Source organism: Nicotiana tabacum, chromosome 12 (genome assembly GCF_000715075.1).
Source record: "Nicotiana tabacum cultivar K326 chromosome 12, ASM71507v2, whole genome shotgun sequence".
In the NCBI taxonomy this organism is placed as follows: domain Eukaryota; kingdom Viridiplantae; phylum Streptophyta; class Magnoliopsida; order Solanales; family Solanaceae; genus Nicotiana; species Nicotiana tabacum.
This window is the reverse complement of record NC_134091.1, coordinates 79,197,518-79,217,164: the sequence shown is the minus strand read 5'-3', so window position 1 is coordinate 79,217,164 and position 19,647 is coordinate 79,197,518. Positions and strand designations below refer to the sequence as shown.

The following is a 19,647-nucleotide window of genomic DNA, read 5'->3' as shown; positions in this document are numbered from 1 at the left end:
AGCAGCACGGGCTACCTTTGTCTGGGCAGGTAAGAAATTGTTACACCACATATTTTCGTACGTGAAAGTATGCCATAAGTAAATTGATGGAAGCTCGGAAATGAGATACAACATCCCGCATTTTCGTGTGTTAAAGTTTTATCATAAGTTAATCGACGTAAGTTCGGGGATGATATTTTATTGAGATTATAAGCATTATGCTATTTCAAACACATGATGAGTAAATTCGTGAAGGAGAGAAGGTAGGCAAATAGAAGAAAATGAGTTTCGTTAAAGGTTGTCGATTAGGGATAAAATACGGGTCGAATGATAATATCCGATATTTATGGACTAGTACCATACAAGGTACCATATGGCTATGATAGTAAGGTTTATAAAGTGTATTAAATGTGAGTAGTATTTTTATGTAATTTGAGATAATTCTTAATTATGTGGGTAATTGGTTAATTATTGGACTAGTGAGGGAATTAATGGATTGATTAAGAAAAGGGGTGGATAATTGGATAAGTGAGGGGGCACTCACGTGGCAGCACCCCTTAAATCCCATGAATGACTCTTTAAGTCATTACATTATGTGGAAAAAGTAGAAATGTGGAAGTGGGCAAGTCTTAAGAAAGTAGGAACATATCCATTTACTCAAGAAAGGCTACATAACCTTTAGCAAATTAAAGGATTCATATATCTAACATTGGAGGGAATAGAAAAGTGCTCTCCATGAGACTATCTGAAGCTAACAAAAATGCAACCTGAAGCTAACGTAAAAGCTAATTGAAGCTAACACAGAAGGGTACGGATCTTTAATAGATTGAACAGAGAATTTGCAATTTTAAGGGACTATGGTGTAAACCTTCTAAAAAATATCACACGGATTTTTCCCTACTCTAGGTATGTTAAAGCTAAGCCATTCCTTCATTTTGGCACGATCTATACGACACGAACGAAATGAGCAAATGCACAAATTTCATAAATGACTCTATTCAGAGAAATACTAGATATGCTTATGTTCTTGATTCTCCATGTGTCATATTATTCTATCATATGTTCATGGGTCTCAAAAATACGTAAGTTGGTAAAGTTTATTTCATGATATTAAAATGAGGCATAATGGTCTTATGACGTACCGAATGATTTTATTAACGTATTTCATATACATTTAATGCATATCTACATGCACATTGACCCATGACCAGATAGCGTTATATACGCGTATATATATATATATATATATATATGGGATATGGGAACGGTTATGGCATTTTATACGGACCACCACCTGATCAGTTATGGGAACGGTTATGGATTCCTTATTTCTAGATTCATCATTCCTTTTCCCATTAGGACTCGTATCCACACACCCATTCGTAGAGACAATCCTAGCTGGGCTAGGATTAAAAACTGGAGCTGCTGGATTTAATTTTCCAGCATTATTAGGATTGGATTTTTGACTTCGTTCAATTGACTTCTAGTTCCTAGTTACTGCAGGCCTTGGACTTTGTTGAACCTTTTCTCCCACAAATACCAGCTGATTATCAGTTTCTTCTTCCTCATATATCACTTCTAAGACTGCAAATTTGTTTCCCATTTGAATTTGTTTATTTACTCCTTGCTCTACTGGCACAATTTCCTTCCCAGTTTTCCTTTGAACTTCATTTTGTTTTCCACCATTGTTTACTCTATTTCCCACATGAACCTGTTGCCCTTCACTATGATTTACTAGAACTATTTTTTTTCCAGTATTTCCTTGAGCTTCAGTCTGATTAATAATAGCCTTAACTCGATTGTCTTTAACTTCTTGCCACTGCTCCTTTGAATTACCATCTATATTACCCTCAACCTTACCACTTGACAGAAACATCAAAGGTTGTTGATTACCTTTGTTCTGATCAGCATCATTCATAGCCTATTTAGCATGTCCTTGTCCACAAACAACTCTGGATGTAAGCTCCAGCAATGAAACTCATCATGTCTTTGCAACTTACACGTTTTGAAATATTTAGGCAGCATATCATATTGGATCTTTACCCATTCTGTCTTTGTCTCTCTTGTTGCTTTATTCTCAATATCCATTCTAACCATTTTAGGTAAATCAACAAGAAGATTAACTAGAACTTTTACCCTAGCACAACTAGGTCTAGTTTTATTTATGGTAGCCATATCAAGGTTCAAAGGATTCCCTATAGCTGAAGCTAAGGAAATCACTCCAAGAAAACCCAAGCTATATACATTCCAAAACAACAAAACAATCAACAAGCAGGACCAGCTGCAGGTACAACCACTAACAATCATGCTGTTACTCAGGAGAGGAGTGGTGAACCTGTGATTCATAGTCAGATCACCAATCACAACCTACATGGTAGAAGTAATGATGGAAGGAAGGATGATCAGGAGGTTGTTCAGGTTGAAAATGTGAAGGATCAAATAATCCCTTCAACCAATGTTCAATCAAGAAGTAATTATGATGAAAAGTTTAAGGGAAGGAAGAATGATCGGGAGACTTCTCATGATGAGAGTCTTAATGAATATACATCATTTGCAACCCTTGATCAATTGACATATTCTTAGTGATAAATCCAAGAAGAGGCAGAAATTGTGTGATCTCCACTTCCATTGAAGGGAATCACAATGACATGACAGTCAAAGGAATAGATCCACAGCCTCCTGAAGATGTGATAACAAAATGAAAGAGTAATCCTAGTCAGAAAAAAAAGAAGGCAAATGAGAAAACAGAAGGGTTCTAGTACACAAGCCGCACCTAAGTACACTTTATTGACTCTAATCCTCAAAGTCTTCAAATGAAGGTCCCATCTGATATTAGGATGAAGGAGTCAGTGCTCACTCCTCATGTTGGGGAGTACTACAGAATGCACATTCACACTCCCAAATAGAAGCCAGAATTCTGATAGCAGCTATAATTCCACCTACTCAGTCTATCCAATGGACTGACCAACATGGTTGAATGGAAGAGGATAAGTATAATCACATACAATCTTAAAATGAAAGTAATATTAAAGAAATGGCAGATGATGAACATAGTGATGATATGGAGGCAGAAGACACATCTAATCAACTACTCAATGCTATCAATGGAGTTTCTGATCTTGAAAATATGGTTGAATCTCATGGCCTGTCACCTAGAGGTAACACATCTTACTCTTTCACTAGAAGCAGAGCAAGCAGTTCTAAAGTAACACCAAAAATACCAACTATTAAGCAATTTTTATGATTTGTACGATCATATGGAAAGCAAGAGGTATCAGAACTAAATGGGCCATTGAAAGACTCAAAACCTTGAAGCAACTTCATAAATTATCCTTTATTGTAGTGTTGGAGCCATTTCTTGATGACACTCATCAACCATTATAGACTACAGCTATCCATGCAAAATTCATCTTCCAATGTCAATAATAAAATCTAGGTATTCTCGGATCAAGAATTCACAGGCAATGTTATTGACCAGGATGAGCAATAGCTGACCATGGAGTTACAACACACTGAAGCAGTGGAACCAATTCAAATAACTATAATCTATGCCAAATGGAAAATAGCTCTGAGAAGACCTCTTTGGGAGGTTCTAAGACAGAAATCCATGACATGCACAATCCTATGGCATGTCATTGGGGACTTCAAGGTGATCACATCCATAGAAGAGAAAGTTGGAGGCCTTCCCTACCAGATGAACAAGAGTCTGAAATTTTTAAGCATGATTGAAGATTGTGGTTTTGTGGACCTAGGTTTCTCTGGAAAGAGGTTCACCTGGTCGAATGGAATGGGTCAATGCTCAATAGTTTGGAACAAACTAGACAGAGGTCTAATCAAAGATAACTGGTTGATATCTTACCCTATCATTAGCTATCACCCATCTATCGTCAGCAGGATCAGATCATAATCCTCTACTTATGGAGATGAAAGTGAGACCAGACTCTGGTAGAAGATACTTCATCCGGAAGTCTGGGATAAAGAGGTCAATGGCAATGCTATGTGGATATTTCATCAGAAATTTAAAGAAAATTCTGGTGATTTAAGTACATGTTCCAGGCAATAGTATGGGGACATTTTTCAAAAGGCAAAGGAGTATGAACAAAACCTGAAGCAGACTGAGGTGAATTATGCTCAAACAAATGATGATTCTAACAGAGAAGCATATCATGAGTTTCAGTATCAATATGTGAGATACATGAAGTTAGAAGAATCCATCCTGAAATAGAAAACTCAGCTACAATGGTTTACAGAAGAGGATACTCACTCCAAGTATTTTCACAGTCTGATCAGAGGCAGAAGAAGGAAATTGATCATTCATAAAATCAAAGAGGATGATGAATGGATTCAGGGTGATGAAGCTATTGGTATAGCAGCATGCAGCTACTTTCAAAATCTCTTCACCCAAATAGGAGGTGCCATCAGAGAAGACCTAGTGTCCTATATTCCTTCCATGATAACAAAGAAAGATACTGAGCTAATTGCTAAGGATCCCACTATGGCAGAACTTAAAGAAATGTTTTCCATGAATCCTAATAGTGATGCTGGTCCTGATAGAATGAATGGAAAATTCTTCCAATCGTGTTGGAATATCTTTAAATTTGATCTATCGAATGTGGTATTGGATTTCTTTTGGTTTGTTACCATGCCAAGATACATGACTAGTGATTGCCTAGTCCTACTTCCCAAGGTGGACTTCCCAAATTCCTTAACATAGTTTAGGCCAATTAGTCTCAGCAACTTTATCAACAAAATCATCTCCAAAGTCATAAGCTCTAGAATGGCACCTATCCTTCCTACAATCATTTCTGCTAACCAGACAAGTTTTGTCAAAGGTAGAAGCATCTCGGAAAATATAATGTTGGCTCAGGAGATTATTTATGGGATCAAAAACCCAACATAGGTTCAAATGCGGTCATCAATCTTGACATGGCTAAAGCTTTTGACAGAGTTTCCTGGGGTTTTACCTGCATAATGCTGAGAAGAATGGGCTCCAATGAGATGATCATTGATATGATTTGGAGAACCATGTCCAATAATTGGTACTCGGTCATTATTAATGGCACCGGATGGGTTTTTTCCACTAAACAAGGGGCCTGAAACAAGGAGATACATTGGCACCATCTTTTTTATCATTGGTGCTAAACTTCTATCCTGAATGCTCAACACTTTAACCTATGACCAGTTCTTCAATTGTTTCTACATGGAAAGAGGAGGCCCTCAGATTAATCATCTGAGTTTTGCTGATGACATTATAATTTTTACTTCTGGGGCCAGAACTTCCTTATAGAAAGTCATGGAGACTCTCAGTAGTTATGAAGACAAATTTGGCCAACAAATCAACAGACATAAGAGTCATTTCATGACTACCCCTTCTACATTCAATAACACAGTGAGAAGAGTACATCAGGTAACTTGATTAAGCAAGAAAGAATCCTCTCTCACATACTTAGGATGCCCTATGTATACAGGTAGGAAAAAAATTGTGCACTTCAATTACATGGTGGCTAAAATAGTTAACAGAATCAAAGGCTAGCATAACAGCTTTCTATCCTATGGAGGCAAGGCTACTTTGATTAAAAATGTGTTACAATCAATACCCATACACCTTTTGTCAGCTTTTTCTCCTCATAAAGTTGTTCTAAAACGAATACAAAAACTGTCTGCTACCTTTTTCTAGGGAATGGAGAATGACAAAGCCAAATACTACTGCTCCTCATGGAAAACACTAGCATTCCAAGTGAGTGACGGAAGAATTGGCTTCAAAACAATGGAAGATGTTTGTAAATCCTTGGAGTACAAATAATGGTGGTTATTTAGAACTAAAAAGTCACTTTGGGGAAACTTTATGAGGGCTAAATATTGCCAAATATCAAATCCAATATCTAAGAAGTGGGCTACTGAGCAGTCTCAAACATGGAAATAAATGATGATCAACTAAAAAGAGGTTGAGAAACACATTTACTGGAGATTGCATTCTGGTAACTACAGCTTCTCGTAGGATAATTGGTTGGGAACAAGTGCTCTTGCTACTTATAGAACTAAATGAGGCAGACATGGAAACACTACTGTGGCTCGACTGTGGGAAAACGGCCAACTTACAGGAATTGAACATAGTGGCTTCAATGCATAAGATTCAAGACATAATGTAAATTCCCATCTACTATAAGCCACATATCCAAGATCAACCCATATGGACTCCCACTACATCTAGAAACTTTACATGTGCATCTGCTTGGGAAGTGTCAAGGAATAAGAAACAACCCAATTTTACCAATAAAATGATATGGCACAAAAAGATCTCCTTTAAATGTTCCTTTTGTCTCTGGAGGGCTGTCAGAAATAAATTACCCACTTATGACAGGATTAGCTTCTTTGGAAATATTACTGCTTCAAGATGTGTATGTTGTACCATACTTGAAGATGAAACAACAGAATATATCTTCAGTCAAGGCAATCTTGCTAGGATAGTGTGGAAGAAATATGGAAATCCTGCTGGAATTAAAATTGACAACATGCCTCTCAGATTAATCTTAATGAGTTGGTGGCGTAAGAAGAATCACAATGAAGTACAAATGCTAATTTTAGTCACTCTCCCCATTATCATATGTTGGAACCTATGGAAGAACAGATGGAGTACTAAGTATGGATGAAAGGCCTCTTTTATAGCCAGGGTAATCTTCTTCATCAACTCTCATGTACACTTGCTGCTACATACTGACTTCCTTGCTATTAACTGGCCTTATAGATGGGTGAATCTCTACTCTATCATTGAGAATATCCAATATCACATTACTACCCAACATGTTAAATAGACCAGACCGCTGGTTGGTTTTGTAAAATTTAACAGTGATGGGAGTGCTTTGACCAACTTTGTGAGGATAAGTGGTGGTGTTGTTATCAGGAACCACTTGGGAGAATTCATTCAAGCAATTGAATCCCCATTAGGTGATGGTACCAATAACTTGATAAAAACTGAAGCAGCCTCCATGGGCATCTAATAGTGCATTTCTAATGGGTACAACAGAGTACATCTGGAGGCTGATTTTGAGCTACTGATCTATTATTGAACAAGCAATAGGGAGCCTCCCTGGACCATCAAGATGAATTTGTAGAAGTTGAGAACACTTTGTCATCAATGTGTGGAGATCATATACTCTCATGTGTATAGAGAAGCCAACTCCCCTGCGTATTCTCTGTCCAAACTCAGCCATAGTCTCAATTCACTAACACATTTCCCCAATGCTTCTGATCTACCTCCTCATATCAGAGGCCAAATTTAGAAAGACTTCTTGGGAACTCATGCTTCCAGGCACAGAAAGATTCAAAGAATCATTACAGCACCACAATTGGCCTCCACCACTTCTCCTAGTTATGGTTGACAGAGACAAATTAAGGGGAGCATATCATTTTGTCCAAGTGATCATTATGAAACATCACTGTAGCAGCAGGAGCAGGAATGGTTGTTCAGATGATAAGGCCACCATAAAAGTAGTGCAAATCCAACAGCCATTGATAGTCTGGTTTAAACTAATTTGTTTGCTATTTTGTGCAGGTTCAAAAGACACACTCATAGCATTGATAGGCCTCCAAGGTATGGTATTAGCACCTGGAGTGCTCAGTCTGTCAGAAGTCTATCAATACTATAAAGAGTGGTGGTCTCTGAAGGCCTCATTTACAACTAACATTCAATGTAGACAACAGAAGATATCATACTAGCAACCACCAGCACAACACCCTAATATCATTGCACCATCAGCAACACTTCTCAATAGCCCTACTCCATTTCAACACTACTATAAACCCATTAAGATGTCCATCTCCATAGCCAACACCTCAAACACCACACTAGATCTCAGAATCCATAAGAACCTGGGATTAGTATACCCTCCAACAATTCAAGGACAGAGAAAAAAAAATCACATCTCTCATTCCTCTTTCCTCCTTGCACACACACAGTTAGCCTTACCTTCTGAAATGCAGATGGAATTTGTTGGTCACTATTTGTTAACCATGCTTTCTCGACATTAGAATGTGGTGGTAACAACTTGGTAGTACCCCAACATCCAATTGCCCAATACAGAAGCTACATCAGTGAGTTAAAATTGCAATAGCCCTCATCTTAGATCTATGGATCATCACAAAATTGCAGTTATAGTTCACAATCTCCATTAGCACTAAGAATCCACAAGAACCTGACAACAATGCCATACTAATTCTCCCACGGGATTGAGGACATTATTACCCAAAGCCTACAGCAGTCCTCTTTCAATAAGTGCAGTACAACAGTAACCTATTCCTGGAAGAAGGGCAATGGTGTTCCTTTACTAAAATACATACCATTTTCTAGGAGCACATACCTTCAGAAACAACCAATCCAAAACACAAGCTGCAGCTCAAAGGCCACACCAACTCAAAACCCACAAGAACCTAAGAACAATGACTTACTCTTTTACTCGTGGGGTGAAGGATAGCAATGCTCATAGCCTTTCTATCTGTAGAGTCAGAATCTCCTCCCCTTGAAAGAAGGGTAATGGTGGACCTTTACTACTAACTTGTTTGTTGAATTTTGCAGGTACACTTGACAGGTCTAGATCATTGATGCACTTCCAAGGTGTGGTATTAGCATCCCAGGTGCACAGTCTGTTGGAATTCCATCAATCCTCCTGGGCCTATCTCCATAATCATGCCAATTTGGCACACATACCACATTCATACACTACTGATAGGATCCCTGGGAACATGCTTAAGAGTTCCAACCTATCTGACCACTATGCTATACCATCTAGCAACTCCTAGGGCACCATTACTACACATTCTAGGTGCAGAAAGCATCACACTTGCCCTCTATCATCAACAACATATCATGCCCTCTCCTGTGCATCTAGACGTATTGTTGAAGCATTTTTTGGACGTCCAAGAGGTTACACAACATGCAGCTAATACCACCAATGCAGTGCTCCATCTCTTCCGTCAGGGGCATCACACACAAACAATTCATTGCTCATTCTCCACTGGTCTCCCTTATGCTTCTCTTCAGATTGGCTTTCCTTCTAAGCATTGCTAAAGCTATGATGAAGATAAGTTCCTTGTGATACAAAACTACTCCCCACTCATGGTTGTACATCTGTATTTTGTCAGTTTACTTGGGGGTAGTTAGTTCAATATTTAGGTATAGTTTCTTCTGTAAATGAAAAGAATCCTTCAATCGCATAGTTGACCTAGGTTTCTTTTATTTTTGGGGTCCACTTCCTAACCCAATATGGAAAGGCATATGACACCATTTTATAGGTCTAACTTCACTTAGTGTACAGGATTTAATGGATTCTCACTTTTGGACAATCAATTGGATATCCACCATAGTCTAGGAGTAAGGTTCATGTCCCCCTCCGTGGTTGTACTAGTTGACTTCGTATTTATAAAAACTATCCCCGGGCACAATGCCCAGTGGATTTGACAAAAAAAATGCATGAAATTTACATGAAACCCAAGAACTCCTAAAAACACAACTATGCATCTGATTCCTGACGCCAAACATTGCAAACTGGTTACAAATAGCAAAACAAACCTATTCCAAATTCCAAAATCAAAATCCGAACCCGATAGCCATAAATTCAACCTATAGTCAAACCTAAGGAAACTTCTAAACCTTCAAATTTTTATCCTCCGAGAAAATAAGTCAAATCAACATAGGGACATCCGAATTCGATTCCGGGCATATGTCCAAGTCTAAAATCACGATACAAACCTATCAGAGGCATCAAAAAACCATTCCATGGTCGTTTTATCAAAAGTCAAACCTCGGTCAATATTTCCAACCTAACCTTCTAAAATGAGAATGACTAATCCAAATCAATCCCAAAACATCCGAAAATCAAATCTGATAGCACATGCAAGTAATGATACACAATATGGAGGTACCCATGACTTCAAACCACTAAACTGAATGCTAAAGCTCAAAATAATCGGTCGGGTTATTACAATAAATATTTAATACCGAATTATTAGTTTAACACTATTAATTACTAATTTCCTATTATATTTATATGAAAATATGTATTGTTAATTATAAAATATATTCACCATATTTATTGCAAATTATCAAGTATAAATAATTTAATTTTAAAAGGGAGGGTCAAAATTGATCGTCAACGACTGCCCCTCTAAACCGGAGATGATGAAAGAGTTTTCAGGCAAAGAAATTGAACTAGACCAATTTTATCCCCACGTTAGGCATGTAATGCAGTAATGGCATATGGATTTGGGAAAGATTATGAGTTGTTAGATTAGAGAATGATTAGGGAAAGATTTACGGAAAGACTTAGGGAAAGATTTAGGCTTTGAATCGCCTACATACCTCAGGCTTAACGAGGATCAAGCCTCATGTAGTTATGAAATCATTATTTGGAAAGGATGGTGCTTGTAGGAATTGCCCAAGCATCATGTTATGATGATACTGCTAGACTTGAAGATCTTAGAACCCATAATGACTTCTCGGATTGTAGCTTGATTATGAGACTTGAAAGATTTGACGATTTTGGGTTCTACTGATCGGATTGAATTTGGAGTTTGTCTTCTTGGCTCACTTATGAGTTTGGTGTCCCTCATAGCGGTGTAGCTTGATTTGCTTCTCCGAATAAATTCCACGTCACAATGGTTGATCTTGCAAAAGAAGATACACATATACCCATATATCGTAATGCAAACACATTAAGATATGATGTAAATAATGTACGAACGATGATGCTTGGATGCCGGTTAGCTGTTATTTGGGATCGAGGCGACGGGATATTTGAATCTGAAGTTTTCGAGATCTAGAACATTATTTGGGATGCCGTGGATAGGCCTTTGAATTTGACTTGACTGTTAGCTGGGTTGTGTATCATTCCATAGCTGTCAGAGTATTAAGTCTCCACGCGATAGGAGTAGTAGACTTGAAAAATATAAATACCTCCGCACGATGGGAGTATCTCCACGCGATGGGAGAAGTTGGCTTTGAATGTATAAACCTCCGCACTATGGGAGTAGATGACTTGAAGTGTAAAATGCCTGTTAGCTGCATAAGTAAACGTCAAAACATTTGAGATAAACAATGCAACTATCTAATTGGAATCTCCTATATGGCGGAGTGATGATGTGATCTGTGCGAAATGCTCCAGTTGACGAAGAGAATAGTTTTCTATATACAGGGCTCCGATTGGCGAAGCCAGTAGCTCGATATTTACAAGGTGCTCTGACTAGTTGAGCAAGCGGTTTGCTATATATAGGGCTCTGATTGGTGGGGACGACGAATTGATATGTAAAAGGAGATACATATTTCTTCAACAGAGAGTTTGCTATATACAGTGCACTTCGAATGTATCGGAGACTTGGTTCGGGAATACCTGTAAAGACTTTGGAGTTAGTCCTTAACAATATGAGAAAACGAATTGAATAATGATGGAGGGGTAGGGGCTCCTGAGATTGTAGCGGGTCCGTCATTATTCCTAGTGTGCTCCAGCATCCTTTGATTCTTGTCGGTCGTGCGCTCAAAGAAGAGTTCTTAATGGGGGGTTGTTTGTGTTGATTGCAGGCCTGGCCTTGCCCGGATCTGGAGGATTATGCCACAAAGTTCGGTAAGTGGAAAGATAGATTTTCTAAAAAACATTTCCAAAATTGTTTATAATTGTGGAAAAATATTGTTGTTCCGGATTATGACATGTTTGGAAGTTCCCTTTGTCGTGAATATCGTTTCTGGGTGATTCTATCCAGTTGACGATGATTTCTAGAGATTCCACTGATGACGTAGCTTTTTGTTGTTCTGATCGTGTCATAATATAACAAATGCATTATAAAGGTTTTCCGAGGGTTATGACTGAATCATTTCAAGTGGCCTACGTATTTGAATAGAACCATGTCTGAATGTAGTTTGAGGATGATGAATGAATTATGATGGAATAAAATGGAATGGAATGACCGAGCCTAACTCAGGCAGCATACATATCCAAATAGAATCAGGTCAAAATATAATTCAATTACAATAGATGCAAAATGATAAGGAATTAAAATGAAGCAGACGAGTCTAACGCAGACTGCCTGCGTACAAAATGTAGTTCAATTACAATAGATGACTGAATTCGATATGGATTGCCTACATATTCCCGCCAAAGGAAATCAAATCGTGGCGTAGTTCCGAATACATACAATAATGATGTTTGGATATTCTATTACAGAACGGGGGAGGGAGACCAGACCCTATGTAGGTTGCCTATGTATCCCACCGTGGGAAGTCAGGCCGAGTATAGTTTTGTTATAACCAAACACTAATTTTGCTTTCTTCAAATGTAGTATCTCCTGATTGCTTCTGAGTTGATGGGTTTTGTGCCGACTCTGCTGTCCATTTCTGCTAGGATACCTCCTCCCGACAATACTCCATGGACCACATAAGGACCTTGCCATTTCATTGCAAACTTTCCTTTGGCCTCTTCTTGATGAGGGAATATCTTCATCAAAACCAGCAGCCATAGTGTGAACTCCCAAAGTTTCACCTTCCTATTGAACACACTGGCCATCCTATTTTGATACAGTTGACCATGACATACTACGTCCATTCCCTTTTTATTGATGAGCACGAGTTGTTCTTGCCTGACACGTATCCATTCTGCATCATCTAGTTTGTCTTCCTGAATTACTCTCAAAGATAGTATCTCGACCTCTGAGGGGATCACAACTTCTGTGCCATATACCAACATGTAAGGCGTTGCTCCAGCGGACGTTCTCATAGTGGTTTGGTAACAAGGCAAAGGATAGCTTTCCGTGCCACTGCCTGTGATTGTCCACTATCTTCCATAAGATCCTTTTGTTGTTTTTGTTGGCTGTATCGACCGCTCCATTTATTTGTGTCTAGTAGACTATGGAATAATGGTGGATGATTCTGAACATCTCACAAATCTCCCTTATGAGATCGCTATTGAGATTGGTTGCGTTGTCAGTTATGATTGACTATGGGATCCGGAGTCTGCAGACTATGTTGTTACGGACAAAATCAGACACTACTTTCTTCGTGAAGGTCTTGTATGTAGAAGCTTCGACCCATTTAGTGAAGTAGTTGATGGCTACTAGGAGGAAACGATGTTCATTTGATGCGGCTGGTTCTATAGGTCCAATCACGTCCATGCCCCAAGCGGCGAACGGCCAAGGAGAACCCATTACGGTCAGCTCCTTAGGTTGAATCCGGATGAAATCCACATGGATCTGGCACTGGTGACACTTCTGCATGTAATGGATACTATCACTTTCAATGGTCATCCAAAAGTATCTTGCTCTTAAACTTTTCTTGGCTAGAGTGAAACCGTTCATGTGAGGCACGCATGTTCCTGCATGTACTTCTTCCAGTAATCTTGTTGGTTCTGTGGCACCTACATATCTTAATAGACCCAAGACCGAGTTCCTCTTGTACATGACTTCGCCGTTAAGGAAAAAGTGATTTGCTAGTCTTCTTAGTACTCGCTTCTGACCATTGGTGGCATTCTCTAGGTACTCTCTTGCTTTGAGGAACCTTTTGATATCAAAGTACCAAGGCTTATCATCTGTCTCTTCATCTACGTGGAAACAGTATGCATGCTGATCTCAAACCTCTATCTTAATGGGGTCGATGTAATTCTGGGTGCTGGATCATAGATGACAAGGTTGCAAGGGCATCGGCGAACTCATTCTAGATTCTGGGAACATGTTTGAACTCGATGTTGGTGAACTTCTTACACAACTCTTTTATGCAATGCAAGTATGGAAGGATCTTGACATTCTTGGTGGTCCATTCACCTTGAACAGGGTGTATCAGGAAATCAGAATCTCCTAAGACCAAAAGTTCTTTGATGTTTATGTTGACTGCCATCTTTATCCCGGTGATGCATGCTTTATACTCTGCCATATTATTTGTGCAAGGGAACCTTATCTTAGCTGAAGTAGGATAATGCTACCTTGACTCAAAGATTAGGACTGCCCCAATCCCTACATATTTGAAATTTGTTGCTCCGTCGAAAAATATTCTCCACCCTGGGTATGACTCGGCAATGTCTTCTCCTGCGAACAACACTTCTTCATCTTGGAAATATGTGGGGAATGGCTCGTAGTCTTTGTCCATCGGGTTTTCTGCAAGATGATCGGCCAATGCTAGCCCCTTGATATCTTTTTGCGTCACGTACACAATATCGAATTCACTGAGAAGAATCTGCTATTTAGCCAACTTTTATGTATGCATTGGCTTTTGGAAGATATACCTAAGCGGGTCGAGTCGAGATATTAGATGCGTGGTATATGCTGGAAGGTAGTGCCACAACTTCTAAGTGATCCATGCCAAAGCGCAGCATGTTTGTTCTAACAAGGTGTATCTGGCTTCATATGGTGTAAACTTCTTGCTTAGGTAATAGATAGCTTGTTCTATCTATCCAGTCTCGTCGTGCTGTCCCAACACACATCCGAATGCATTATCCTAAACGGACAAGTATAATAATAGTGGCTTTCCAGGTTCAGGAGGAACTAACACTGGCAGATTCGACAAATACTCCTTGATATTTTCGAAAGCTTTGTGACATTCTTTCGTCCACTTTGTAGCAATATCTTTCTTCAAAAACTTGAAAATAGGCTCACAGATTACTGTTGACTGGGTTATGAACCTGCTAATGTGCTTTAATCTGCCGAGGAAGCTCATCACGTCCTTCTTGCTTTTGGGCAAGGGCAGATCTTGAATGGCCTTGATCAATGAAGGGTACAACTCTATGCCTTTCCCGCTAACGATGAAGCCTAGCAGTTTTCCTGTGGGGACTCCGAATGCACACTTCTTAGGATTCACTTTCAAATTGTACCTCCGCAAGCGTTTGAAGAACTTCTTTAAGTCACTCAAATTATTTGCACTCTTCCGAGGCTGGATGATGATGTCATCCATATGTACCTCAATTTCCTTGTGAATCATATCATGAAAGAGGGTTGTCATGGCCCTCATGTAGGTAGCATCGACGTTCCTGAGACCAAATGGCATGAACCTATAACAATAAACTCCTTATGCCGTGGTGAATGATGTTTTCTTCACGTTTTCTTCGTGCATCAGAATATGGTGGTACCTAGAGAAACAATCCACGAACGATTTCATCTCGTGTTTCGCGCAGTTGTCGATGAAGATATGAATATTTGGTAGAGGAAAATCATCCTTTCGGCTAGCTTTATTGAAATCTCGAGAGTAACATATATCCTAATCTTCCCATCCTTCTTTGGTACTGGTACGATGTTCGCCAACCATGTGGGATAATTGGTTGACATTTATCTAGCTTATTGGTTGACAGGGTTAATATTGCTCATAAGAATCTATCGAGTTCTTACTCGTCTATTCAAGCTAACCTAACGCCTATATGTCTATGGAGTTAGAATCAACAAGAACGCATTTATAATTCCTGTAAATCAACCAAGCAAGGCAATTAGGTATATGTCTGTCCTAACTACGAATCCGTCCCCCGATGCCCGAGTTCAAGAACTTGCCCTACTCAATCCTATATGCAATATAGAATTCCCAATTTCGAGTTCAATTCTAGATTCGTAGATAATATTCAATTGGTGATCAAGCAATTAAATAATTAAGTGCAAGATTGAATAAATAAACTAATATGATAAATCAAGAAGTCAAAATCAATATCCGAATAACAATAGTCATGAAAGAACCACAACCCTAGAACGTGAAGTTTAGCTCCATATAGACATGGTAGCCAAACAACAAATCATATAAAGAAACATAAAAATTACTAAGTTTGGTGGGAGAAAGATGGAACTTGATGAATTCCGGCCTCCACAGCTTTGTCGTGGCTTTTTTCCCCTTCCCAATATGTTCGATAACCTAAAAGAGGCGTTTTTAGCTTATATATTGCGTACAAAAGTCGTGGGCCAAAGCTCTCCTATTCCTAGTCCAAATCGGCTTCAGGGATTGATGCTAAGGTGGATGCGACGCATCCACCTTGTCCTCCATTTCAATTTTTGCCTGCGAAGGTGGATGCGACGCATCCACCTTGTCCTCTATTTCTCAGCTTTGCATGTGAGGGTGGACGCGACGCATCCAGCCTTCTCTTCTACTTCCCAGTTTCGCACGCGATGGCGAACGCTATGGCCCAACTTCACTGCTAAGGTTGCATGCAGGATGATGTTTTCCTAGGTTGGATGCGACGCATCCAACCCTTCTTCCTCTGGCTAAACCACCTTTTCTTCATATTTTGCACTCCAAACACCTTAAATCGTCACACATAACTTAATTAGTCATCAAACCAATAATTACACCATGTTGGGCGTTTTAAAGATTAAATAACATCAAGAAGTGGTTAAAACATGGGTAAAGTAACATCAACACATATCGAAATATGCCAAACATCACTACCCCACACTTAAACCTTTGTTCGTCCTCGAACAAACCATCCTATAGTAGACGAAACAAAATTAAGCTCTTATCATTCAAAGCACATTGCACCTATGACCATGGTTATTTGCAGCAATTAGGCTCTAGACTATGCATCACATACACTTCCCTTTACTTATGCCCTTCTTTAAACATATTCGAACAAAGACAACATGCTCACAACAACCCTAACCTCAAAAACCGACTCAATGTCACTATGCACTCATGGCTTGAACACCCAACATCATAGAGAAGTCTAATAACGTTACCTATCCCTCGTGAAACCATGTGCCCTCACAACAAGAACAAGAGAGCGAGTTCAATCCACACATTCGAATCTCATGATCAAATATATTTTAATGACTCACATATATCAAAGAAAATCGCTCACTCTCACAAAGAAGTCACATGCATGCAATTGGTACCATAGGCTTGCCCTTAATGTAAATCTCTACTAATGAAAGCTCGCTCGATCTAAAATCAATTAGGACTTTTTCATGGTTGTAATGTGGGCTAAGGGACGGGTAGGATATATTTAAGGAATAGTGACTCACCCTCCTAAGCACTTTAATACATCACAAAATTACTTTAAGCATTTTTTTCTTCAACCCCACTTCAATTTCACAAACAATATCACCCCCAAAACAGTCCCTTTTTCTTTAAGCACTACTTTAGTTCATACCCACTAGCAAGAACAAGATAACAATTTATTCATTTATATTTTTCTTTCTTCTTTTTTTCAGATTTTTCTCTTTTTTTTTCTTTCAATTTCCGCTAGTGGTGTATTATTTTACAAAATAAGTGCACCCTTCTTTCTTTCATTGGTTCCACTCAAAAGTCACCCCACACTTAGTCCCTTCTTACTTCTTTTAGCGCTCATCTAACAATTAAAGTGCTTTAAGAGGTAAAAGGATCAAAACAATGTCAATTAAGAATAAAAAGGGTATAGGCTTGTAATGTGGGTACCAAATAAAAGGTCTACAGGCTCAAAAGGGTTAACTAGGGATAGATTTTATTTGTGATAAGCAATAAGCTCAAAAAGATCAAAGAAATCCTAAAATTATTTTTCAAACCGAGCATCACCTAAAATTTCGCTTCAACTCACATACCGGGCAAGTTCTAGACACAAGTACAATACATGGACAACACAAAAAACCTCACCACACATGGCACATGACTCACTAAGGACGATCACATTCCGACTCTCAAGCAATGCAAGTATTCACGGAGCCACGAGATATTAAGTATTAAACACAAGGTGAACATAAGTCATGTAAACGAGACATAGGCGCCACAAAACATGCTATCCAATTTAACAAGGCATCATCAATAAATTCAAATCATACAGAAGATACTACACATGCGAAAGCATAAATATGTTACTATCAAACAAGTCAAGGGCGCCTAGGTTCATCATTCTTGCTCCTTTTATTCCCTAAATTCCTAATCTACTCGGAAAGAAAAAAGCTACCCGGTTCAAACTACATCCCATGGAAAAGAACCGAGGCACAAAGAAAAACCACAGGGGATTATTACTACCTAAAGAAAGCTAAAAGACATATTTTGAATTTTTGTTTAGACTTTAATCCCTCAAGAAAACTGTCTAGGAGATCAATCGTCGGGAAAAGTCCAATTTTTCTACTTTTTTGTTTTTTTTTTTAATTTCTTTTTTTTTTTTTTTTCACAAAAGCTACTACACTTAAGAATGAGTACTACAACTAAGCTAAAATAGCACAGAAACTCATCCAAACGATCTCCTCACCCCACACTTAAAATTTTGCAATGTCCTCAATGCACATTATAAATAATAAGAGGGTAAACGAGACTCCCTGGTAGGCCAAAGGCCGAAGCAATAGCGCTCACGAGGTACTCAGATTTTCCCCAGGCATCGTCCTTTGTGTGGGCACCCCACACTTAGTCCTCACCATCTAGCTCGCTTTTGCACTCTTCTAATGGCTTTGCTTCCTATGCTCATAATCCTACAAAACAAAAATAAATACTACAAAATAATAAAAATAAAATAAAATAAAATGTAAACAAAAATAAAAGAAAGCAGTAAAGCTGGGTTGCCTCCCAACAAGCGCCTGATTTAACGTAGCGGCACGACATGAACCACTTTTTGCCTCCACCTCGAACTTATGAATTGAGCCCCTAACATGGCATACAGTTTGCGGCTATGCTCCAGTGGTGGGGCTACAAAGATAACCAGGCCAAGTAATAAATTTTTCACTCTACACTTCTCGGCCTTTAGATGAGGAATGTAATTTTTGCTTTTTGGCACAACAAATTCAAAAATATAGGCACTCTCATCCTCACCCTTTGACCCCCTCATTGGCTCAGATGGCTCGATTGCTATCTTACTATATAAACACAATGTGGAAAAATGATTGGAATGAGGTCTAATACGCCTTAACTCATGAATTGTACTACTATTTACATCCCCATATATACACACACTCAAGTCTCCCAAAGTAATGTTATCTATTCCCTCATATGACTCTAGAGCATTCTTCTCAACATTGGATTCCTCAAGAAAAACATGGTCTAATGATTGGTATTCTCGTTTTAGCTTCTCAATTTGGTCTAGAAGATTTTTTTCAGCTTCACACAACTCATCATTAAATTGTTGGCCATTACACGCATCAACCTTTTCATTCAAATTTGCATCCAAGTTATGCACAGCCAAGCCAAAATTATCAATTTTATGTGCAAGATCATCTCTCTCCTTAGACCAATCATTCACCAACGTTGTCAGAAGACAACGTCGTTCCGCATATTCCCTTAATCGAGAATATTCGTCCCAATACCAACCCTTACTCCCATATTCAAATTCAGCTTCCCAAGAGTTCAGGTCATGACAAGCCCAAAATGACGGGCCATATAAGTCTTCCGTCAACCAAGAGTCTTCATCAATAACCTTACCTCTATATATTTCATCCCCAGATGTCATGGTGAAAGAACTAGAAACACACTAAGAGAAAAATCAAATAGTTATAAAAATAAAATATTTAAAAAAGAGAAGAAAAAAAAACTTGTAAAGATAAAAGTAAAAGCCTAATGTAGAAAAATAGTTAATTTCTAAGTCCCCGGCAACGGCGCCAAAAACTTGTTGCGACCAAACACACTCACGCAAGTATACGCGGTCGTCAAGTAATAAAGTGACTAAAAGTCGGATGTCGAACCTACGAGGACTTATGATTAACTATTAACTAAATTAGACTATCCTAATTATCTAAACAAGAATTAAATCTAAAAATATT

The 19,647-nt window shown here is 38.7% G+C and overlaps 1 protein-coding gene across 1 annotated transcript; it reads right to left on the bottom strand.

Annotated features, from left to right (window-relative positions):
• Positions 1–12,293: 12,293 nt before the first annotated feature.
• Positions 12,294–12,737, bottom strand: LOC142167231 (uncharacterized). The gene has a single exon (XM_075227389.1). It carries the CDS (start codon positions 12,735–12,737, stop codon positions 12,294–12,296), a length of 444 nt encoding a protein of 147 aa, XP_075083490.1.
• Positions 12,738–19,647: the final 6,910 nt, after the last annotated feature.